The sequence below is a fragment of the Microcebus murinus genome, chromosome 2 (genome assembly GCF_040939455.1).
Source record: "Microcebus murinus isolate Inina chromosome 2, M.murinus_Inina_mat1.0, whole genome shotgun sequence".
In the NCBI taxonomy this organism is placed as follows: domain Eukaryota; kingdom Metazoa; phylum Chordata; class Mammalia; order Primates; family Cheirogaleidae; genus Microcebus; species Microcebus murinus.
In genome coordinates, this window is record NC_134105.1 from 88,209,344 (window position 1) to 88,234,415 (window position 25,072).

The 25,072-nt window shown below is 48.1% G+C and overlaps 2 protein-coding genes across 9 annotated transcripts; both read right to left on the reverse strand.

Moving 5' to 3' along the window:
- Positions 1–1,803: 1,803 nt before the first annotated feature.
- Positions 1,804–5,439, reverse strand: PSRC1 (proline and serine rich coiled-coil 1). Of its 8 annotated transcripts, none has more exons than XM_075999941.1 (8): positions 5,250–5,439; positions 4,876–4,927; positions 4,731–4,788; positions 3,828–4,272; positions 3,302–3,463; positions 3,002–3,120; positions 2,591–2,684; positions 1,804–2,395 (listed from the first exon to the last, which is right to left on the reverse strand). In XM_075999941.1, the coding sequence occupies exons 2-8, from the start codon at positions 4,892–4,894 to the stop codon at positions 2,360–2,362; spliced, it is 933 nt and encodes a 310-aa protein (XP_075856056.1). In that variant the 5' UTR covers positions 4,895–4,927; positions 5,250–5,439; the 3' UTR covers positions 1,804–2,359. The 8 variants fall into 8 exon arrangements, with proteins under 8 accessions (XP_075856056.1, XP_012607026.2, XP_012607024.2 ...); XM_012751572.3 differs by having other exon boundaries at positions 3,002–3,259; positions 3,349–3,463; positions 5,261–5,394; XM_012751570.3 differs by having other exon boundaries at positions 3,002–3,259; positions 3,349–3,463; positions 5,250–5,394.
- A 3,664-nt stretch (positions 5,440–9,103) lies between these two features.
- MYBPHL (myosin binding protein H like) lies at positions 9,104–25,009 on the reverse strand. Its single transcript, XM_012751568.3, has 9 exons — positions 22,272–25,009; positions 14,005–14,093; positions 13,246–13,441; positions 12,883–13,022; positions 12,595–12,754; positions 12,354–12,490; positions 11,222–11,408; positions 10,347–10,393; positions 9,104–9,241 (listed from the first exon to the last, which is right to left on the reverse strand). The coding sequence occupies exons 1-8, from the start codon at positions 22,414–22,416 to the stop codon at positions 10,383–10,385; spliced, it is 1,065 nt and encodes a 354-aa protein (XP_012607022.1). The 5' UTR covers positions 22,417–25,009; the 3' UTR covers positions 9,104–9,241; positions 10,347–10,382.
- Positions 25,010–25,072: the final 63 nt, after the last annotated feature.

The window sequence follows — 25,072 nt, forward strand, 5'->3', positions numbered from 1 at the left end:
TAACTCCACTGCTCTGGGCCATTTTTTGTTTTTCTTCCCATTGGAAAATGAAGCAACTACTCATACTCTAGCCAAGTATGTGCTCTGCAACATTACTTCCCAAGTTTTGTGTTTGCCAAAGGTCTGTTCGACAAACTAGAAAGGGAGTTAACATGGGGGCAATATAGGGTAGTGATTAAAAACACAAACCCAGGGACTGGATTTATGGACTTAATAATCTCTCTGAGCCTGTTTCTCTGCCTGCAAATTGAGGATGATGATAATAGCATCTGCCTAATTTAGCTTTTATGAGGATTAAGTGAGTTAACACATGTACAGTGCTTAGAACAGTTCATAGTGCATGTAAGAGGTCAATAAACACTGGCTTTCCTTGTTGCTACTGGGTGGGAGTAGAAGAGTGCAGACAGACAAAAATAGCCAGGCCCAAAGGGAAGGCAGCGAGCAGGTGGCTGAACAAGAAGGGCAGCTGTGGCAGGTAGGCCTCCTCCTGGCTGGCACTGCCTACTGAATGTGCTGCTAAAGCAGGTTTGGAGTGGGAGGGTGTCGGGTGGGGAGGAACTCAAGGCTGACCGAGAGGGTGAACAGAACATGCCTTGCCCTCGCCAGCCACCAGGTGGCGACCACACATGGGTCTGCTGCTTGTTTTGCCTCCAACGACCCACCTGGGGTGTGGCTCACACCCAGCCCGGGCAAAGGTTGCCACCTTCATGCCACCCCTAGGTATGTACCTAGGCTTGCTGACCTGCCAGGGCTTCTGTCAGAGCCAGAACTCACCAACAGGCCCTGCACAACCAACACCAGTGCAGGATGAAGTTGGGAAACACCTGAAGTTTTCTTGCCTTATGCCAAATTTCTCCAGAGCCAAATACTTGGTGACCACAGGAGTTGCTGCAAGAGGTTGGGTGTGTGTGTGTGTGTGGGGGGTGAGCTAAGCAGCTGTCATTGGAAATGAATGGCTAAATGAACCTTAAGATCAGCTATAGATGTGGGAAAGCAGTGGAGGCCCCTGGCTCTGGGGACAGGCACTTATGGGCATACAGGCATGGGAAGGGGCACCTGCTGGCAGTCCTACTTCTCTTTGCACAGTTACCTGCTGCCTTTCTTAAGTCATGACCTGGCCTTTGAGGAGGGAAGCTTCCTCAAAACTCACAAGGAATCAAGTTGGTGCCAGTTACAAGAGTCAAAAGCTGCAAAAAAGGGAAGACCCTAAGCTGAATCTGTTAAATGAGTCTGTCATTCATTAACAAACAATCACTAGCTTGCAAATATTTTCTAAATAAATGAACAAAATATACTGCTACATACGGGTCACAACACCAGGGCACCTCAGGGGTTTATAAATCCTGGTGCCAACCCTTGAGTCTAGTAAGGGATATAAGAGAACAGACAACTCTAATGATGTAAGGTAGAGTGTGTCGAGGTACTTCAGCATCTTCTGGATGAGGCAATCAGGGAAGTAGAACACCAGCAAAGGGCTTCCTCATCCCACAAGTATAAAAGACAAAAAGCTGGTGAGTTCCTAGGAGGGTCCATTCTCTTGCCAGAAAAGGAAATTCAAGTTTAGGATACAAATGAATTACCTAGAACCCAGCTTAACAACCTCACACACTGTGAACTAAGGTATACTTAACTTTGATCTGGACCTTCTAATAACATGTGAATCCTGGGAAAGGGAGCCTGTCCTCATCTAACGCCAACAAGGTGGGTAGTCACAGCCTGCTGAGCTGGAATCTCAAAGCAATTTACTCCAAATTTGTTAGAAATTAGAGCGGGATCTATTAATACTTTCAGATACACAGAGAATATAAAAATACATTCACTTTATTTTAGAAAAAGGAAGACTGATGGAGTAAGCTTATCACAAACTGGCCTGTTAGGGGTCACAGAATTCACAGGAAACAAGTTCTGGAGACCAAATGCCTGCTTCAGCCTCTCCAAACAGGCCTGAGTCCAGTGCAGAGGATGATTCAGGAAGAGGGCTCCTCAGAGAGCAGGGAGGTTAGCCACAGAGGCCATTCACATGTAAATGTCCAGTGAACCAATGCCTGGGAAGAAAATCAAACTCTCTGGGACTGGCAACAAAAGGAGGGGTGGATGAGGACAAGCCACTTGCTTGCATTTCTCATTTTCTGTTTGCTAATTTCCCTGCTGGAAGGTGACCTCTTTTTCCCTAATCTTCTTTCAACCCAGAGAGTTAAAGTCTTCTCCAGCTCAATCCTAATCCAGCCCAACTCCCAGGGTCTCTATTCCTGGGAGACCAACTCTGGCAGCATCTCTTCCTCCTGTCCTCAGGCCAGAATCTGCTGGAGGCAGGGCCTGCTCTGTGGAGGCAAGTCCAGGCAGTGACTGTAGTGGTTTGCTACTGAATTCTTGCTTGCTGTCCTGATCTCTTTACCTAAAGAGATAGAAGGAGGAACTACTTTAAATTGTCCTTTTCCTCAAGCCCATTTCTTACCCAGCTTAGTTCAAGCTCTTCAGGGTGGGAAGAAATGGGACCCTACTCCCCTCTTCATCCCCATCTTTCCACACAGAATTCAGGGCTGATGTGCATAACAGCTTGGAAACCCAGATGGTAGGGGACCAGTCTTACCTGGTAGGTCCTGGGACTGCAACCTTCCTGGGGGGCTGCAGACTGCTGCGAGTGGCACCCATGACAGGAAGATTCAGTCGCTGGGAAACAGGAACTAATGGGGGTTAACAAAAGTAATCAGTTAGCAGAGTGTTCTACTGACCTTCTCAAAAAGAAATACTGGATGAAGGCAGATTGAGTTTGGGATTAGTTTAGGTAGTTTCCAACTACCATGAGGTACTTGGAAACCAAGGCTCAGACTCTCTGCTCAGCCCCACACTCTCTCCCTAACTCAGTCACCCATCTTCAATAGAACTGTAATGAAGATGGCAAAGTGATCACTGTTGCCAGCTTTGGGGGAGTGAGGTCAGGCTAGGATAAGGGCAGGTTTTCTTCCTCTGTCTTCTTACCCTTATGTCCACTTTTCCTCACCTCTCTGCCCTGCAGCGCTTGGTCTTGGGAGTCCTTTCCGAGTTGACAGAGAGTCTGGAGGTAGGGCACCTTTGCTGGGTGGTACACTCCGGCTGGTAAGTGGCATTCGGCCAGCAGGCCTGGGGATGGCTGAGGGAGGTAGTTGACTGGAAGATTTAGCAGCTGCTCCCTTGGGCCGGGGCAGACGTTGAGAGTTGCCAGTAGAGTTGCCAGTAGAAGGCTGCGGGGCCAGGACAGGTCTGACAGGAGTAGGTGGGCCTGGTGAAGAGAAGTGGAGGAATTTCAGGGTCAGTCCCACACCCTCCCTACTCCCACTCCCTCCAGCTTAGATTCCCAGGTCTTCTCACTTGCTGCTGCTCTCCCACTGGGCCCAGCTTTCTTCCAGGCTGGAGGAGTTGATCGGGCAAGAGGAGAAGATGCTGGGCTTTTGGATGCAGGGAATAGATTGCAAGTGGGTGACTCCTAAAACACAAGGAGAGAGAAAAAAAAGGACTAGAGTGAAAAAAGTTATCTGTTCTGTGGCTAAAGGGGTTAAAAAATAGAGGTAGAGAGTTGTCTAGATTCCAGTAATGAAGGGCAGAAGTTAGCCAACAACATCATCATCATGTCACTATCACCAATATCATTTATTGAGAGCTTATTATAGACATTATGGAGCTTGTACACAGGCACCATGGAAAGTACCCTGCTTATGGTTCTCATTTAATTCCAACAATTCTGGAGGTAGAATTGCTATCCCCATTTTACCAATGTGGAAACCAGTCTCTGCCTGTACCATGTCATGCACTGTCTGGGGCCCACATTCAACTCAACCCTCTAAACTCACCCTCTTCATGCTGGAGGGCCTTTTCCCAGAAGTTGTCCGAAGAGCCCTGACAGACCCCTTCCTATCGCTGCTCCGGAGTCGAGGTGTCAGGCTGCTTGGGGAGGGGCTGCTCCGAGCCAAAGAGTTCACAGTGGGCAGCAAATCTCGGACAGGGCTGTCCTTCAGTACAAAGGTCTCCCGCCGAGGGCTGGGCTTCACTTGGCGGCGAGGTGCTGGGTCGTCACCTGCGCTCTCCCGCTCCTGCAGGGCACACTGCTCCAGCTGAGCAGCCAGCCGGTTGGCCTCATCGAGGATCTCCTCCAGCTTCTCTGGGCTGAGGGGACCTAAGCTGAGCCTCATACCCTGGGGGGCAGGGGCCACTGCATTTGGGTCACTTCTGTGGGAGAGGCCCCGTCGGAGTGGTTTCTCTGGAGTCACCGACACCGCTATGTCTTCTTCCTCACGACTGAGACAGAAAACAAACCAGGCACCATGCCCACACAAAAGAGAACAGGAGACTACGCAGGGGAGACTGGCAAAACCCCCACAACAGAGCCAGGGACCTGATGCCCATGCTGGCTGTGAGATTTGGCTTCTGGGTAAAGAGATACCGGTTCTATGAGGCCTAACAGGCGTTTAGCATTTACTGACATCACAAATGATGCCAGGATGGAGATGCAGCAAATCCACTTACCCTTCTTCTTAACACCCAGAAGTCTACCTCCAGCTCCTCCTTTCTTTACCTCCACAATAGTGTCACAAAGGTCAGAGTCAACCAGACACCCACCAGCCAGAGTGTACCAAACCTTGCTAAATTACCAACCCCGGCCCCAGAGGCCAATGAAGGCCAATAATTCAGCAGTAAGGGGTCAGAGACAAAAAGGTGTTGTTGGCTGAAAATAAGTGGGATAAAGAGGCTGGTACCTGTCAGATGGTGACAGCCCTCCAAAGTCCAAGGTCTCATCCACAATAAACTTTACATCTGAAGGGGAAGAATGACTGTCAGTCACGGGTCCCTGATGCGGCTCTCAATGGCTGGGCCTCATTCTTCCCTCCAGAGGTTCCTTACCTTCCTCCAAATCCTCCATGTCCAGCCAGCAGGAACAACAATCAGCTTAGACCTGGAGAGAAAGCATACCTTTCCTCAGGTATCCATCCTGCCCAAAGCTCCCAGCTAGACTCAGGGTGCACATCAGGGGCAGGGGTCATGTTGAAGGCAAAGCAAGCGCTACTGCACCTGTCCCAGTGACTGGCCCCGTTATCTCCCGGAAAGGCGCGGAGACCTCCCCTCCCCCCATTGCCCTCCTGCCCCGCTCCCTGCATCCAGGACTCTCTTCAGTGGGGGCGGTCTGCTCGCTCCATATTCCTCCCGCCACTATCCTGAGGGTGCTTCCTCTCCCCAAGCGATCTTTCCAATCCCCCGGCACCACACTCACACCACACCTCTAGCCCACCCTCAGTTTCCACTTCCCGAGCCGCCTTATCTTCCACAGAAGAGGTTTTCCTCCCACAACCTAGTCCCGGGAATCAGCCCTCAGGGGGCGGGGCTCCTTTCGAATCTCTCAGGCCCCACCCACTCCTGCCCCAAACACTTGGTGATTGGCGGACCTTCAGGGGGCGGGGCTGCGGCGGGGAGCCGGCCGGAAGTCTGTCGGTGGGGGCCAGGGGTGGGAGGGAGAAAACAGTTCCCAGAAAGACTTCATCCGGGACTGCAGAAGCGGGGCGGCGAGTACGGTCGCGCACGCACGCCCGAGCGCGTGCCCGTCAGACCGGCTTTAGCTCGTCGGCGGGGTGCCGGGTGGCGCTGGGTCCGGGAGGGGCAGGGCCTCGTGGCGGCGCGAGAAGGGACGGCCCAATGAGTGTGGGGTTCGCGCCGAGCCCACCCCGCCGAGCCGCGGAGCTGGGGTTTGCGGGCCCGGTTCCTCCGCCCGCCCCGGCCGCCCTGAAAAGTGGCTGTTCTGCCTGACGCGGCCGTCGCCCTAAAGCTATCGTTCTGCCGGAGGAAAATTCGTTTCCGTGGGCGCGCTCAATATGCAAGCGCCGCCTTGGTCGGGTTTCTCAGTTGTGATGTTTTTTCCAAGTTAAGGAAGCAGCTAAACATGTATACTTTAGATAAATTGAGGGTCTCTAAGAAGTACATCTTCCCTCGCCTTTTTGTGCAAGAACATTGGGAACCTGAGGCAGCCAAGGTGTGAAGAAAACAACGGGCAAGAAAATTGAGGGAAACTTGGGTTCAAATTCAACCGTAATTCCTCCGTTTAGAAGTCGGACAGCCTGGAGTCTGTTCGCTTATCTGTGAAAGGAGGCTCGTTGGTTCTCACAGTTCTAGGGTTAGAAAGGCAATTATGAACAAGTTTATACTGTGTGCCCTCGGGCTTTAGAAGGGGTGTTGTAGTTCACTACCTCTGAACTGAAAGCTGTGTTTGTAAAATGCATAAACCTACTTATTAGGGATGTTCTCTGCTTCGAATGCTGCCTGTGAGTAGGCTGGGCCACCAGTTAACTGAGCTTCCTAGAAAGCTAAACATTTCGAGTGAAAAGGCTGAGGAGCTTTCCTGTAAACAAAGAACCTGAGCTTTAGTTCCCAGAGTTCATGCCCATTATTTTGGCCATTTATAGGCTTGTTTACTTCCTAGTTTGGGCTGTGAGGTTGAAGTGGTTAGGTCTGCAGGAGTGAGATGTTACTGTAATAAATGCCACGGAAGCAGAGGAGCCTTGGAATTCAGGAGGGTGATAAGGGAATGTGTGGGAAGGCCCAGAACTTGCAAGTTTATGTGAGGAAGAGGAGAGGATTGCCACTGTCTGCTGGTGAAGATGGAATTTTAGTTGCTTGCAGGGTCTATTAAGGGTGGAAAAGCACAGCCAATAGCCCTCTGTCCAGGCAAGCAGTGGGGAGGAGAGAACAGAGGGGAAGGAGCTGTTGATTAACTGCACCCTTTCTTCCCCTAGTAGCCTGAGTAGGGGAACTCTACACTTCTTCACCTGTCTTTAGCTGAGTGGGGGAGGAAGTTTTAGCAAACTGGAAGTTAGTGTCTTCTAAGGAAACTCATCTCCAATTTTCTGTCACCAAAGTATGATTTTGAAAGCTGTTGCAGTACCAGAAAGAAAGAAAAAAAGCAACGGAACTACTTTTACCTCCATCAGAATGACAGCAAACCATGATTTCAGACATAAATATTCTTCATCCAGCATAAAGCACCTAATCTGGGGAATATTTGATATTTGTTTTCCTCACATTAACCTCAAAATCATGTGTATGAACAGGTGTTTAGGATTTTGGATATCTCTTGTAAAACTGGTCAAGAAAAAAAAAGGTTTTAGATAAATAATGAATTAATGAAGAAATTACACCCCCTCCTAGGCACATAGTAGGCCTGAGCTCAGAAGTATTCCATAAGTGTCAAATGCCTAAATGAGAAAATTAAGGAATCCAGTTCAGTTCTTAAATGCAGAAGGATTAACTGTAGGACTGGAGATCTTTGTCAGTGTGATTTTATTCCTGACCAGGAACAAATTTTATTCCTTGACCAGGAAAGCTGAGAATATGTGAACTTTAAAGGATGGCCCTTGAGTAATTCAGCAAATAGCAGAGGCATGGGACTGTGGGCTGAGACCTGAGGTTCGCCTGATCCTTAGGGTATCATAACTGGGCGTGTCACCCCTTCCTGACCTAGGTCCTGCTTCAGCTAGAGGGAGGCCTCTTCCCCATTGTGTATATGGCTGGCTGGCACTGGACTCTGATTTCTCCCCTCACATTCTTAAGCAGGGGTTCCATAAGTGGGTTAGGCCCTGCAAATGATTTGTGTGAGCATTTTCTTGATTTCCAAAAAGATAGTACATAACTAATAACATTTTAGGTGTATAGAAAGAGTTAATTTATAGCATACAGTGGATGCCTTGTGGCATGGAGCCTTAAATCTTGTGGAACTCCATCTGAGAAGGGCTGGAATAGATACTTTGCCTCAACTGAAAATAGACCTTTGGTCTGAACAGAAAAGCCCTTCACACTCTTCTCAGCCAGATCACATCCCTTTCTTCCTTAAAACCTCACCTAATATTTATCACCTCCTGGAAATATTTTCTTTCTTAAACTCATGATTCAAACCCAGACCAACTATGGTGGGGATCACTGGGTGAAAGAGATGAGAGGAAACAGGAAAGGTTTGTAGCCAAACAAAGCTATTCAAATCCTAGTTCTGCTGTTTACCAGCTGGATGACTTGGGACAACCAATGAGCTTCAACTTCTAAAAGAGGTAAAGCACTTAGTTCCTGATGCATTGAAAGCTGTTTCAGTAATCTATTTTTATGCCATAGACCACTTCAAAATTTAGTGGTTTGAAACAACAGCAACCATTTATTTGCTAATGATTTTACAATTTGGGCAGGGCTCTGCAGGGATAACTGTCTCTACTCCACATGGTGATGACTGGACTTGACTAGGGCTGAAGGGTCTAAGGTGGCCACAGGTGTCTAGGGCCATGGTGCTGGCTATCAGCTGGTTGTCTCCATGTGGCCTCTCATAATTCAGTAAGCTAGCCTGAGATTCCTTATATGGTAGCTGACTTACAAGGGCAAAAGCAGAAGATACTAGACTTCTTAAGGCCTAGGCCCAGAACTGGCACAGCATCAGTACCATCCCAGCCTGTAGGGCTTAGGGCTTTGTCTTTAATTAGCTAAATGCATATTTATGTGTCCTACTGTTTGCCTCTTTGTGTTGGATTTGCATCCTCTTATCCCAGCTTATCCTGGAAAGCCCATAGAGGAAGAAAGCAAGTCATCTTCAGCATCTCTTTTTAGCACCTAGTACTGCATAGAGTTGAATTCAGTTGTATTATAGATTGTCTAGAAACACAGTGTTTGAAACCTCTGTGGATGAGAATGTGGATATGGGAAGAGAAAGAGGAGTCTTAGTTTCCTGAGAGTCTGTACAGTCTAGGTAAAGGATTCCAGCTTTCTAAATGTTTCATAGAAAGGCTCAAACTAGCTGGGCATGGTAGCTCATACCGGTAATCCTAGCACTCTGGAACGCTGAAGCAGGAGGATTGCTTGAGCTTAGGAGTTTGAGACCAGCCTGAGCAAGAGTAAGACCTTGTCTTTACTAAAAATAGAAAAATTAGCCCAGGATCGTGGTACACACCAATAGTCCCAGCTACTCAGGAAGCTAAAGCAGGAAAGGATTGCTTGAGCCCAGGAGTTTGAGGCTGTGGTGAGCTATGCTGATACTACTGCCCTCTACCCAGGGCAACAGAGCAAGACTCTGTCTCAAAAAAGGAAGAACAAAAAAAAAAAAAAAAAAAAAGGAAATTGAAAGGCTCAAACAGATGGGCACTCATGGATTGAAGATCCACACATTTATTTAGATTAGTCCAAACCAGACATTGTGCTGCAGCTCCTTATGAACACAGTCTTGCCATAGTCTGGCTTCCTGGAGGCACTGAAAAGAGAGAGTATATTGTGGCCATAATAGCAAACAGCCAGAGCACATCTAGGATGCTGAGAGAGTCCTCTTCATGGCCCCATGTCCTGTGCTATGAATTCACTATTTACCCTGCTTCATTGCTGGGCACTGGGAGGAAAGAGGGGCAGCTAATGCTAACACAACACATTATGTTATGCTGAGGGATGGAGAGAGAACTGTCTCTGCAAGCCAACTGACAGAGAGAGCTCTCCTGAATTCCCTGTACTTTAATGCATACCTTAGGGTTTTCATTTGCTGTATATCAATGATAGGCTTAAGTAAATGGCTTAGGGATTGAATTCATTCTCAATTTTCATCAGCCAGGAGCTGCAAGTCAGAGGGGACATTGGAAACTACTTCTGTTTAATTCTTTCACAAGCTTCTTTTCCACCCTACTCAGCAGTTTGTACACATTTCGAATGTAAATGATTTAAAATCTAAAGGAGCTATCAAATTGTAAATGATGATCTGAGTTGCCCTTTGCCAATAATGGACTGCTTGGGACCACATTCCCAAATGTTAAATTATTATTGACATATAATGATAATGCTGATTATTTTTCTTGGAAGGGAAGGAATCTATAAACTTCAACGTAAAAAACAAAAATATTAATCCGTTTCTTACCATGCTTATGATACCGTAGTAGAAACACTTAACTCTCAGGAGCAGCCTCCTGTGTCCTTATCTACCCAGCTACAATGTGGTGGTGACTCTCATCGATTCCTCCACTCTCAGTTGTTCCCTTGATATCTTTTCATAAAGTACTGACCCAGCTCCCTCCCACAGAACCCCCTAACTATTAGGCATATGCTATTACTCTTCTTCAGAGGATCATTAGGCTTAATTCCCATCAACTTGAGGAGTACAGACATTTAGAGGATGTGACAAAAGTAGACTTCATCAATGGTAAATTCCTTCCACAGGGATGACAGTATTAGCTTTTCAAAAAGTGATTTTAAAAAAAGTGGTCACCAGTGGGTACACGGTTGAAAGATATAGGAATACACATCTGTCCCTGACTTGACAACACTAGCCATAACATGAAATAGTCCACTAAGACTCCCTGTCTCTTTTTCCTTACCTTTCTCAGAGTCCCACGTCCTCCTCTTAGCTATCCTCAAATAGGAGCTGCAAGAATTCAGATATTTTTCAATGTTAATATCTTTGAAATCTTTGGGAAACCTTCTTTCAGTGCATTGGGAAGGGATACTCTATTTCAGGTTTTTGGGAAGTTCATACATAAATGAGAATAGGACATGTAAGGACCCATCCATTCTGATTCATGCAAGAAACATTTAGAGAGTGCCCACTGTGTACATAACTGTGCCACTGGGGAGACAAAGGTGAATTAAACACTGTCCCTGCCCTCACAGTGCTTATACTTAAATAGGGAAACAGATCTATAAATAGATCATTATAAAACAATATGCTAAACACAATGATGGAGATCTGAACAAGGTGACAGGCATGAATAAATGAATAAATACATTAAAGAGGTAGAGAGGATGTGCGATATTACCTTTAAACAAACTGGAGGGGAAAGTAAAATAAAGCCCAATAAACAGCTACAGCTTTCCTAAACTGAGTCAGAAGTTTGTATAGCTTATAGAAAAATGATCTGAGTGAGGACTAGGAGGCTTGGGCTCTTTCCACCATAGTGCCAGCTTTTTGATTAACCAACACTGGAAATCTTGGGTAAACCAGTTACCTCCTTGTGCTTCAAGTTTCTCCTTTGCAAAGTGGAAAAAATGACTCTTCCTATGTTACAGAATTGTGGTGGAGAGGAATGAGACAGTGAGTAGTAAAAATGCTCCTCAAACACATTCTGATGATGACAGTGAGAGGGTCTGGTAGGGGAAGCCCTTCTCTACCTAGGCCTGCATCTCTGTCCAGACTCTGCCACTTTTGGAGGATATGATTGGCCCCCTGATGCACTAGTTCTCCTTCTGCCCCTACCTTTTACGTCCACTCGACAGTCCACAGATGCCTCCCCCAGGGGGTTAACTGCCTTGCAGGTATATATGCCTCCATCAAAGGGACCAGGCTTGCGGATTTCTAGGGAGCAGATGCCCAGGTGAGTGAGGGCTCTGTACTTGGGGTTGCCTTGGATATCCATCTTGTTCTTTAGCCAGATGATCTTGGGCTGGAAGATAAAGATGAGGGGGCAGCAAGGAGATGGAGCCTCAGAACCAGTTGCTCTTTCTGTGCTCAGTCACCGGGGCTCTGCCTATAAGGGCTGGTAGACAGTGGCTTTCTGGAAGGCTCCCTATTCCTTACACTGTGGGAAGGGGTTCCCCTTCCAGTACCTTCAGCGGTTCCCCAAGCTCCTTCTCTTAGTTGAAAAGAGCACCTGCAACCTTGCCTTCTTCACCAAGTGTTGCTAACTAGAAGTAAGGTGATAATTTCTGTTCCACACTGCTCGAGCGCCCCTTCACAGGTCATAAGCACCGTGCATCGGTGCTCTTTTTGACGCGTGCAGTGGGAAAGTTCATATCCTGTTCTCACTGTTGACTTGTGGGTTGATCCTGTCTGCGCTGGTCAGGAAGTAGTTTCTAGAGTGGGCTACTGACATTCTCCTTGAGGCATTATCTTCACGTAGTCTGTTCCAGACTTGTAACCCAAAAGATACTTGGTAAAGGTTGTTAATGGTGTTTTATGCCGTGTGTGGAGTACCATGACTACGTTGTAAATAGAGAGCTTTGCCCAGGGTTGCGACCAAGGCTGAACTGTAGGCAGCTTGCGAGTGCATGGCCCTGATCAGATGAAGTCAGGAGGGGTAAGTAAGGACAAAGCAGTGGGACCCCATCTTTCCTACCAGTGAACAACTTGAAGCTCATGCCTAATTGCCAGCAGGTCAGTAAGTGACATCTTTGTATATGAGGAACAAACACTAAAAGGCAACATCATTCTCATGAGTCAGTCTTGGACTCTAAATACCCTGACTATTCTTAAATCAAGTGCTGTTGAAAAGGCAGAGGGTGGAGATGGTAACAGGAGTTATTAGAATGCTCTGTGCCTTAGCTTAGGTTAGGACAGGACAGGAGCAGGAAACAGCTCAGACAGCCATCCCCCAGGACTTCCCACTTACCCGGGGGGAGGCGCGGACACAGCAGAAGAGCTGGGTGTCATAGCCAGTGACTGTAGTACAATCTGCCAGAGGCTGGGTAAACTTTGGGGCTTCAGAGAAGTCTCGCTGGGCAAATCCCTTGGTCTTGTAAATAGTAGCTGGGGGCACCCAGAGAGGCCATGATGTGGTGTCTGAGATCCCCATCCCTCTTCACCTCTTCATCCTTAAGTCATCCCAGCCCATGGTCCCCATGCCTCCTTACCTGCTTTCTGGATGTGGGCAAGGTCAGCAGTGATGGGGGCTGTTTCACTGAGTCCGCACTGGTTTTCGGCAAAGACGCGAAAGGCATAGGAGTTGCCGACGATGAGGTCAGAGACAATGCAGCTGGTGCGGTGATAACGCTCCAACACCGTGAACCACAGCTGTGGGGCCCAGTAAGATGCCGTTAATGAGACATCTGCTTTGTGAACTCACCCCACATGGAGCTGCCAGAGGTCTATTTCAGAAAGCCCTATTCCTCCCCCCAACCTCCTTCCCAGCAGGGCCTCACCCCAGATTTTGTGTCAGCCTTCTGCACTGTGTATCCCAGGAGTGCTGTATTGCCTGTATCTTGGGGAGGTGTCCATTCCAGGGTAGCATTGAAGCCCCAAACGTCCACCAGCTTAATGCTCTGAGGAGGGCCTGGCCTCTCTGGAAGGGCAAAGCCATGGCAGTGGGCACAGTACAACTGCATTGAAGTCACTTCAAGAGCACCCCTGGACCCTTTTTCTGTTCAGCCACCCCTCCGATGGCCACCCTGGGTCCCCAACTCAGTGTGGGCCTCACCCCAGTTCCCCAGCTCTCTGAGATGGCTCCTCTTCAGCCTGGAGAGGGAGCTCCTGAGGACCACCCATCTCCCACTGCCCCCTCATACCGATCACCAGGATGTCAACCGTAGCAGTGGCCTCCAGCCCGCCCAGCTGCACACGGAGTTGGTAGCGACCTGAGTCAGCACGCTGGGCTTCCCGGATGAAGAGGATGGAGTCTTGCTCCCCATTTCGCACGCTCACACGACTGGTGTCCAAGGCACAGCCATTGTGTGTCCAGGTGGCTTGAGGTTTGGGCTTGCCCTGAGGAATGGGGATAAGGCTTGAGCAGCCCCAAGAGGCTTCTCAACCCTCCCTGCTGCGGGAGGGGTCAGATCCACCCCAGGGCCACAGGGCCACTTGACTTGCAGCAGCATATTCCTTTCAGTTAGAAGTTGGTGGCTCTCCCAGGGGACTTTTTCCTTTCAGCCACAGCCTAAGGATCTGGGAAAGGGGGACAGCTATGAGTCTCCCACCTGTGGAGAGTTTAGGTTGTGGATAACCAGGGCAGCTAAGACCAACTGAATAACTGCCCAAACTCCCAGCAGCCCTTCAAACAGAGAGCTCCCAGAACTCCTAGACCTCTGCAGACTAAAGGGCATGGCTTAGCCTCACCTCATCTCATGTGGCACACCCAACCCTACCCAAACCCATCCTTGGGAGTGCGGAGTGGATGCCTCTTGGCCTCAGACTTCTGGTGATGTGGCCCTTTCCATTCAAGGACAGGAAGACTACCCCACTGCTAGCAGGACTCTTGGTATCTATTTCCAAATAAAAAGCCTGGCCTGGTCCCAAACATGGACCCAGCATGGGGCTGGCATTATCACCTGGAACGGGATTAGTAGGTTCACTGTGTCCCCAACCTTCCGGATGTAGGTCTGCCTCAAGGCCCGAGGTAGCCAGATCTTGGGGTGCTCTGAGTGATGGAAAGAGAGAGAACAGGCGATGGATACTCAGAGGAAGTGAATATCACATCCAGCTGCACACTACGGATGGGTGGCCCAGGCATTGTTCACCAAATCAAGCCCTTGCCTTAGAGAATGGGAAGATTGCTCCAATCATCTTACTGGGGTTTAGGGATGAATGCTTGGCTGAATGATCCTCTGGAGAGTGTTAGTCTGGGCAGAAGAGCACTGAAGTACCAGCCTGGCACTTTAGTTTGTAACTCTCAAGGACTGACTTTTCATCAGCTGAGATTTTGTTTGTGCACAGACCAGTCCAGTCTGTGTGGCTTGTCTTTCCACCCCTTTTCTACATTTGTCCTTAATATTAATAACATTCCTTTTATCAAGGCCACTTTCAATGTTGATCCTGACCTCCCAGTTTGGAGGAGACTCGGGAGAATGCTTTCCATTCTGCAGGCAGAGTCAACACCCAGCCTCCCCCAGCCCGCCCTCCAAGGCGGCACTGACATCAGCACAGAGGGAGCAGCCGTCTGAGTCCCTTCCTCTGTGTGGCCGCCCCCTCCGGCGCCTGCGTGGTGTTCTTCCAGTTTGTGGAGGATCACTTTGTACAGACAGAATCTGGGAAAGCAAGATTAGGTCTACCACTCACTTCCCCTTGATCTCCCAGGCCTGTCCCTGTGAAAAGTGGAGATTAGATAACATTTATTGGCTTCAGGATGAAGAGAGGAGATGCTGGGGAAAGTGCTGAGTGTGGGTTTGGAGAGTGACCAGGTGTAATTTCTCTCCTCAGGATGCCGCAGGCTGTCTTGGCTGCCAAAGTGCAAATGTCCCACCTGGGTTCCCATGGGGGCCTGGTCGAGACTGACACCATTTTCTGGTCTTCTCAGGGCTGCTGTCTTCTTTCTCAGGCAGAGACAGTCCCTGTCTGCTGTTGTCTTAAGTAGAATGTGACAGCACCTCAGTTCCCACCAACAGCCCAGGCCTGGCAGTTGGAGGGACTTAAGCCCTGGTGCATTCCTGTGGCAAACAGCATGCGGGCTTGATAATGGATTCCAAACTTTCTGATAACAAACATTCCCCTGTAAATACCTTCTTGAGCCTTCACTCCAACATATGTTTACTTATATATTGAACTGTTTATGTACATTATAGAACACAAAAATTTCAGTAATGAAGTTTAAAATAAAATAGCTGGGTGCGCCTGCAGTCCCTGATTCTCAGGAGGCTGAGGCAGGAGGATAGCTGGAGCCCAGGGGTCCCAGACTGCAGTGTACAATGATAGTACCTGTGAATAGCCACTGCACCCCAGCCTGGATGACATACAGAGATCTTGTCTAAAAAAATAAACAGAGGTTCTACTATATTCTTCCCACACCTCAATTTGTAGAGCGTTGTCTAGAGAACTTTTCTCCTGTAGTCCCCTCACTATGATCTCAAGATCACTTGGCCTTTGTGAGTATAAATACAAAGACATGTCGCACACTGTCCATTTTATTTCTCTACTTTCCTTTTTTGCTGTGTGGCTTGTGTGTTCACCTGGGCTGTGCCTGCTTAGACTACACTGCAGGAATATGGGAGGAGGGGCCTTGAGTGATCTGTGTGCCGTCCTCCCTGCCCTCCTCAGGGCTTGAGCGCCTCAGTAATAACACCACAGCAATGGCAGCGGAGTGACCCTGCCCGGTTTGGGAGGGGGTAGGGCGCAAAGAACAGAAGAAGTGTTTGTGTGATGTGTTCCTCTCCCGTGGCCATCTTGGCAAACAACCAAGGAGTTGAAAACAGGCGGATATGACTTAAGGGTTTTTTTTTTAAAAAGAGGGCTGTAATTGGAAAGGAGGCTCCAAACTTCATCTTGTCAGGCTTGGTTCCTACTGTTGGATGGGGAAATAACCCTTCACATTTGCTGGGGAGAGGGCTGGAGCGAAGGCGGCTCTGCTGTCCTTTGTGCAGCCTGCAGAATAGCGGCATTGTGAAGGACCTGGGTAAGCACCCAGAACAAGGAGAAGACTAGGGGAAAAGGGCTCAGAGAGAAGCCAATTTGCTGGAGATCTCCCAGCTAGCTGTGAAGTTGTGCTTGGCACCCATAACGCCTGCCTCCATATCGAGGGCTGTGTCTGAAGGACCTGTTCTCTAAGCATGGCCTGCATGTCCACTTACCTGCCTGCCACTGTCTACCTAGGACTGGGCATCATAGTCAGGGCTCTGACAGTGACCTTGCCCCAGAGGGAGGAGGCAAAGAAGGGAAGGCAGAGGGACACACGTACTCACAGACTGAAGCGGGTGTGGTGAGGAAAGGTCAGCCTTCACACTGGGAAGATGTGCCAAGTGAGGCCTCCTCTGCTTAGACCTCAGGCAGGGAATGGGCTCTGATGGGTAGACAGACGTGTGCTGGTGTTCATATTTATTTACCTAGCATTTCTTTTGTTTCTTATAAAAATACCATGGAAAGTGTTAGCATTTTTACACCTGAACTAAAGAGAAAAATCAAAGAACTAGGTCTATGTGGGACATAAACTAAGGTGGGGGAATTAAGGGAGGAGGAGACATAGAGGGGACGCCAGCTAGGACAGAGACACAGAGGAGGAAGGCTGTTGGCCAGGAGTTCTCGCCTCCCTGGAGGGCTCCCTTGCCAGTTCTTTGCTTATCAGTGGATTCCTGACAAGATGGTGAAACTTAAGTCACTAGGATGGGCGACTCTCAGAATGAGTAGATGAGGGCTCTACTCTCAGCAACTTCCAGGCTCCCCGTGGGAGGGCAGATTGGGCAAGAGGCTAACAGAGCGCCTAGGTGGCAGAACAGGTTTGACAACTCCAGATGCCTGGTCAGCAGCAAGTTCTCCAAACACCTCCCAATGCAACCCTGACGCAATCTGACTCTTTGCTAAGAATGTTAATATGCAGGCTTGTTGGAGGCATCGCTTTTCACACATCCGCAGTCAAGTAAGGCGCAAATTGTATCGACCTTGGGGAGGCATGGCTTCCCCTGTTGCCCAAGGTCTTTCTGCTAACTCAGATGCCAGGAAGGATGTGAGTGAGCCAAAGCCTACAGCCCTATGCAGAGCCTGGGTTTTCTGAGATCAGTCTGTGACTGGCTCAGTTTGGTTTTCTCCCTTCATAGCATCTTTGGAAAAAAGCATTTTGAAAAGTCTGTTGAAAGCCACTGAGTTCTGAGCTGTGTTGGTCTCAGCACTGTATTTCTCTCTCTTTTCTTTCTCAAAAAATTGTTAGAGGAGACTACTTCAAGTCCAAAGATCTTGACTCCTGCTGATTAGAAAATTCCTCCTAATATCTATCCTGACTTTATTCTGCTGAAGTTTATGCCCATTTTCTTATTCTATTCTAATGGGAAATAATTGTTCACATCCTCTCATATTTTCCTTTCACAGCATTAGAGACTGTCTTCCAGCAGTTCCCTAAGGGTTGTATAGTTCAGGCTGTTATTAGCTATGGCCTGCAGAGTGAAGAAACAAGATCAAACTCATGATCTTGGAGAGATAGAGAGGGGTGTGTGTGTGTGTGTGTGTGTGTGTGTGTGTCAGTGTGTTTATGTGCATTTGAGTGTGTGTGTGAATGTATGTGTGTGCATGCGTGTGTGTGTGTGTGTGTGTGTGTGTGTGTGAGGGAGTATGCCTATGTGCACCTGTGCTTCTGTGAGTGAGGGGTTACCAAAGGGGAGCAAATGCACAAGGCCAGCTATGATTTTGAAACTAACTAGAGATTTCCAGGTATCCAAGAAGTACGAGCATTTCTCAGAGAAACATTAGCAGATGCCTAGGACATGGCCCTGGCCTTCTCAGAAACCTGTCTGGAGAAGCGTGTGGGGATCTCAGAAATATCTTCCAAAGGACAAGAGTGTCACTTCCTAGAAGACCATGAAACTAAGGCCAGAAAAAATAAAAGAAACAGGCAATACTTCTCTGAGGAGAACACTCCATCACTCCCTCCCCATATTACAGTTTCTCTCCATGCTGGTTGGCTTTAGCTAGGGCTGTCACTCTCTCCAACACTGCTCCAGTCATAATTCCTGGTGATCCTTCCAAGCGTCCTGGCCTGCCACTCCTCCAATGACTGTCATCCTGGTTTCAGCCACTGGTTCCTGTGGTCATTCTCTAGACAAAAACTGCAACCCCTCTATGATCTGAATTGCAAGCATCCCACTCTCTCATCACTTCTACGACAGAGAAGGCCACTTGTTCACCAAAATGTAAGTTATCCCTTCCATAGTGTAGTTCTGAGAAGTGGCTGCCCAGGCAGGGACATTTCCCAGACCTCCTTGCTGTGTCACCATGAGACTAGTGCTTGACAATGAGATGTGTGTGGAAATGGTGAGAATTGGGGCCAAGGCTTTTAAGAAGTACATTTTCTACTTCCCCTTTTGCTAGCTGTATGCAGATGATCACGGGGCCCTAAGGAATGGCAGAGCTCTACAGTGGAAAGAGGCCTGGCTCCCTGAATTACTACATGGAGGAGAACTATCTGCTGAATAGGAACACTTGCTTTCCATTCTTTGTTAGTAAGAAATAAGACATCTTTTGTTCCTGAGGCCCATTTGTTTCAACTGGTGTACCCTAACATAATCTCTATCCCTTTATCTCACTTCCTCTAATGCTCCAACATCAGCAATTCTTCACCACCACCGAGATCTGCGATCCACTATCCTACTCCATCCCCTACTACCTAGCACCCCTTGCATGTTAGCACTTTCTTCCCCACCCAACTTAGACACCATGGTCATTATTGTACTCACTCTCTTGCACACTTACTCAAATCTGCTAATCCTCTTTCACTTCATTGCACCCTCCTGGCAATACCTAACCCTGGTCAAATAAACTTTCCACCCACTCAGTACCTGCATCCATACAGAATAACATGACTGAGGAAAAAATACAAAATTATGCTGACTTTAACTGGAGGGCCATTAACAGTGAAACAGCCTCTAAGTGGACCCTGGAAATTCTACTATCTTCCCTAGTCCACTCAATTTCCTATTCTCCTGGGTGACTACTGCATACTTTCCTCTTCTAAAATCCCCATCCCTTCTCCCTCATCCTCATTCTCAGTTGATGATTTTGCTAATGTCTCAAGCCCACCTATAGTCTATTCTTAATGCAGCAGCTAGAAAAAAATTTAAAACCTGCACTTGATCATGTCAGTCCTTACCCCAAACCCTTCACTGGCTGCCCATCTGTCTCAGAGTCAAACCACAGTCTTCCCAAAGCCCTGTTAACTCTCTGATCAAATTCCCCCCACTGCCTCCCTCCCTGTGCCACAGCCACAGTGGCCCCAACCCATATGGCATACTCCTGCTTCAGGGCATTTGCACTTGTTCTCTCCTTGCATAGAAAACATTACCCCCAAATATCTGCACGTTGTTCTCTCACTTCGAGTTGATGCTCAAATTTTGCCTTGTTAGTGAGACCTTCTCTGAATATCCTACTGGAAACAGGCATGCTTCCTATCCCAGCACTTTCTATCTCCTTCCCTGCATTATTTCTGGCATAGCATTTATCACCTTCTGACATATTATATTCATGTATTTTACTTATTTATTGTCTACCTCCCTCCACTACAATGTGGCCTCCATGAGGGCAGTTATTTTTGCTTATTTTGTTCATTTCTATAACTCTGGCACCTGGAACAATGCCTGCCTATGATAGGCACAACATAAATATTTGTGGGAGGAAGGAGGGGGAAAGGAAGGTTTGGCTTCCCATGTGCTGGAGGACACAGAACAGTTCAGATTGAAAGAAGATGCATGGTCAGTTGGAGCAATTATGCTGAAATCAGCAGATGAGCCCTCGCTCCTCTGTCTCAGGGTCTCACCTTCTCCATGACAGGATGCAGCCTGTTCCCCAGCCTCTCACAGTTTGGGAAGCTCTCCTCTGGCCCCTGTGAAGCTTTGTTTCTAGGACACAGTGCCTCAGTGCAGTGCTGAGGATAGACATGAATTGTTTACCAATGCTGGCCACCTAAGCCTACTTATTTAGCCATGTAGCAGGCTTCCTTAACTAAAAGCTCATTGTTGGCCAGTTGCAGTTTATTTTGATCTTGCAAATTAATTTCCCTTTCTGATGCTTGCTCTAGCTTGCATGCTCTCACATTTTCACTGTAGTGCCCCCTCAGTCCCAGAGCTCCCTATAAGGAAGAGGAGGAATTAGGAGGAAGAAAGTCTTTGGAGCTCTCAGAGGACTTAGGGATCATCTATCTAGTCCAGGCCCACAGAACCCCAAAGGATCTTTGGATGGGTTTCAGGGCCTCTGTGGACTTCCTGAATTTTTTATGTGTATTTTTCCTGGGGTGAGAGTCCACAGCTCATCAGATTTTCCTAGGGGTCCATATCCATCAGAAGGGGAAGACACTGATTTAGTTTAACTCCTTAATTTATAGACGAGAAAATGGAGGCCCAGAGAAGTGGACTGACTTGCCTCGGGTCATAGGCCAGAACTAGGATTTGAACTCATGCCTTCTTTTTCCAAGCAGCTAACAGATGCACACATACTTTGCAAAGTGCCAAATGGTGTCCTTATCGCTAGTGATTTCTGGGATACCACTGAGTGGAACCACTGGGTGCTGGTTGCCCTGAGGCCAGCAATGTATAGAGTTGCCGCACACAAGGACAGGGTTTTCAGGCTTCACTTGTGGGACAGTGGCCAGGGGCCATCAGGAGCGGGCTGCAGCTGAGGGTAGAAGTGTGAGTGAGATAAATGCCCTTCCCCAGGGCTTTGTGAAGACCTGTAGTCGGGAGTCAACATTCCTGGCTTTCATTCTCCCTCTCCCTACAACTTTTCAGGGAAGAAACTAGTTTTCTGCCTCAATCATCCCAGCTTAAAATGTCACGATAACCTCTGCTTCCCCTACTTCTTATTCAATGGGAACAAACTTGGCCAACTCTCTGCCCTTGATATTCAGTTTCCAAAAACCCAACCTCTTCCATTAGGATAGTAAGAAGCAGAGAGCTTCCCCCACACAACCCTTTTTAGAGACAGAACCCTTAGTCTTTACCCCAGACTTGGTATTATTTATTCACATCTTGGTTTGGCCTTTTCCAAGGCACTTTGGATCGTCCTAGCAATCCCTTCAACTACCCTACAAGGTAGATGTTATTAATCATCATTTTATAGAACAAAAATAGAAACAGAGTAGTTCATTGACTTATCCAAGGTCACAGAGCTGATAGAGGTGGCATTAGGGATTAAGCCTAGATCTTTGCCTCCAAGTGTATGTCTTTTCTCCTCCTACCTCTCCCCACCCCGGGAGCCCACAATTTTCTCAGTGCACATCAAGGTGTCAAGAGCCGACACTTCATGCAGGTAACTGTCTTAAACGTTTAATACAGTCTTGTGGTTGCCTCTGCTTATTAGCACGATTATCACACAGAAGGGAAGAGCCTGGCTTCCACCTTCCCCCTCCAGTTGGCTGAGCCGGGGCAGCAGGAAACGTACCTGTGCTTGGCTTCTAGGGACCCCCGAGTGTGCATCACAGAGCTGTTAGCCCAAGCCTCAGCCGGCAGTTGGGAGTGGGCAGCAGGAAAACCTGGGGCTGGAAAGGCTACCAGTCGCTTCCTGGCTTGAGGATGCCTGTTCGCTGAAAGGCTCCCAGGGATCCCCATGGAGGGGAAATCAAATGCTTCTCCTAGAAAGCCTCCACTTCCGTGGAGCTCAGACTCTGAGGAGTCAGGATTTCCCATGGGAGCTAGTGGAGTGCTGGGGTAGGTCGTGATCCCGAGGCACTGCCAAGCGAGCGGCTGAGTGTCACTGTGCAGCTCCACACGCAGCCTCCCCATTGCTGTTGCTTTTGATTCCCCCCTTCTCCTACTGCAGACGGCCACCATCTCACCCCTCATCCCTTCCTGACTGGCTAGTAGTGTATCGGGTCCTCCTGGTCCCTGTGACAGACTTTTTTTAGAAGGTAAAAATATAAACAGATCATTTTCAGTCTCTATAAAGTGTCACAAACGCCATTCATGGACTTTTCAGCTAAAAATCAAGGACCCAGCAGAGACATTTGGGTAGCAAGTAAGAATCCACCAAGGACGGGGATGGGAGCTCTAGTGAGTGATCCTTCATCCTAAGTACCAAGCACACAAAGTCATTTAGCCCTGCAAAAACTAGAGGTACACGCAGGGTGGTAAGGATGTTCTCCTAACTCCCACCACCCGGCCTCCCCACACCACCCCCACCTGCCATAGGTCACCTTCTATGGGGGGCAGGAGCTGGGGAGTGGGGCAGCCAGCCCCCTGTCCAGGTGGAGTCTGGGGTCGTTCAGCATCAGCTGGGATGGCTTCTTTCACCTTCAGCTTGGATCCTGAGGCCACCTCTGGAGCTGTGGCTGCCTCCATGCTGGGCCTACCCAGAGGCTGGGCTCCAGCTGAAGATTTTCACTGCTGGTGGTGAGGGAGGGGCTGAGCACCTGCTCTCCAGGCTGGCCTCCCAGGGTCCCAGCCACAGAGTTATGTAACTGGGCTGGCCTTTCCCCACTCAGTTACTCCCAACACAAGGGCTGAAGTAGGGGCTAGAGGAAGAGAGGGGGATGAGAGTGCAGCCCAGAATAGCCACAGGAGGAGGGCTGAGGTGGCTCTGTTATCTGGGGAGAGAGATGACACCCCTCATGGCACTAGGGAGGGAGGGGAAAGTTTGAGCACAGACCATCCGAAAGGGACCTCTGGCTTCTGTCAGGATTGGGTGACATCTCAGCTTCTGACCTCCAGCTCACTCAACAGGGTGTTTGGGTCCCAAGCATATTTGATTCACAGGCACACCTTTAACTGCTTTCTCCCTCCCCTCCCACATTCAGTGGGTTGTAAAGTCTTATCAGCTCAACCTTTACAGGGCCCAGCCCCCTCCCCCCTGGGCGTGGAGTCCAGTGCAGTGGTGGGAGAGTTTGCTCTCTGCAGTCAGCCTGCCAGCCTCCACTTTGGCTCTGGCACCAGCTAGCTGTGTGACTTGCAGCACATCAGTCTCTCTTAAGTCTGTTTCCTCATCTGTAAAATGGAGATAATAATAACCATAGGGTCATTGTGAGGATTAAAAATGGTAATCTCTGTAAAGTGCTTAGCAGTCTGTAGCCGACTAAGTGCTTGATAAATGAAAGCTATTTTTAGGTCAGGCCAGCATTTCCCCCCTTTGAAAGCTGTCAATGGCTCCCTTGCCATGAGATAAAGTACAAATAAAGGGAGAGGCAGCAGTGGTGCAGGCAGGACAGCTCAGAGGGCTGGAGCGGGGCCTCTGGCCGTCCACTCATTCATCAGCTGGTGACTCTGGGCAAATCACTCACTCTGAGCCTCAGGTCCCCTTTCTATGCAACAAGGGATGATGGTGCCATGACTGTGTTGAGGATACAATGATAAAAATATAGAAAAGTGGCCAGCCCATCATAGGTGCTAGTCACACACTAAAGGTCCTATATGATTTCCATGCTTACCAAACTGTTGCCTACACTTGTTGAACACTCATCCAAATTGTCTGGTTTCCTATTGTACTGCACTTTCTTACCTCCAGAAGCCAAAATCCTCTCTTTACTTTAAAAAAATATACTATAGATGTTTTAGGGTCACAGCAAAGTTGAGTGTAAAGTACAGAGTTCCCATATAGCCCCTCCTTTGCCTTTTTTTTTCATGGAAAAAAAAATGAGTATGGTTGAATGGGCTCCTTACACATTTTTGTCCTCAATTTGGGGGCAGTTGATAAGATCCCAGGAGCCCATGTTATTATTTTAGGGTGAATGAGTTCCAGCCTCTTTGCAACTAGTATAGGGGCTAAGGTCCAGGACAACCTGTAGATATACAGGAACCTATTTATCAGGGGCTCAGGAACCTATTTATCAGGGGCTAGGACAACCAAAAAATGTGACTGTGGAGGTTGGCTTCTGGGGCTGGTTTGGTTAGTAAAAGGCTAGACTTGTGCCAGAACTAGTTTGAAGTTCTTTCTGAACTATTTGTCTTGTCTGGCCCAGCCAAGGCTCCCATAAATACAGACAGTCTCCAAACACACCCCCTTTTTACACCGCACAACCCATATTTTGGTGAGGAATGGCTCAGGCTTTCAGTCTTAGCTGTTTGTTCAAATGAAGGTGTAAAGAATTAAATTTAAAACGCAGATCCTAGGGTCTGCCCATCAGAAAGTGTAATTCAGTAGATGTGGGGCGGGATCCAGGAATCTGCATTTTAAAAAGCAACCTAGTGATTCTGGTGCAGGAAGTCTTAGAATACTGTTAGACAGAATTTCTTAAAATAAAACAACTACACCTTAGATAATCTCCTGAGGTAGAAACTCTCGCATCAGATGGTGGCCCCACGAATAAGGACTTTGCTCTGTCGTCTTCAGACCAAGACACCAGAGTATTAAATGGAAACATCACGCCAGGCTGGCAGGGTGGGATAGCTAACAGCTCAAGGCAGGTGGGCAGGAACCTCCCCTGAAGGAAACATTTTGGAAGAGAAGAAAGCTGCAGCTCTCTGAAAGTTCTTAGATGAAACAGATGAGGAAGAACCATGAGTAAGAGCAGCAAGAGAAATATGAGAGGCAGAGGGAAAGTTATCAAACCCACTACAAGGAACACAGGATTCAGGAGAATAATTATATGCTGCTGTGTCCAGAGAACAAAGCAACTGAAACCTAAGAAGGTGTGTCGGGTGGGTCTGCTAGACTTTATGGGAATAAGAACAAGAAAACTGGTCTTATAAACACCCACAGAAGGTAGATCTGTATGAGCATAAATAACAACAAATTGAAGAACAAGAAAATTAGATAACTTATGGGGAAAACTTCACTTTTTTATAAGTTGTTTTCCCTACAAATTACCTAATACCTTCATGCTATAAATGCACCATCCTGGTTCTTTAATCGGCCTATTCTCTGGTTGTTGGAGTTTGATTTTTGAAGCTGGGAAACCGGAAAAGCTTTCACATTAACAAACTGTAGCTTAGTCATCCTAGTACGTCAGGTAACAAAGTCCAGTCTGTTTTATTTCTAACCCAAATATTGCAAATATACAGA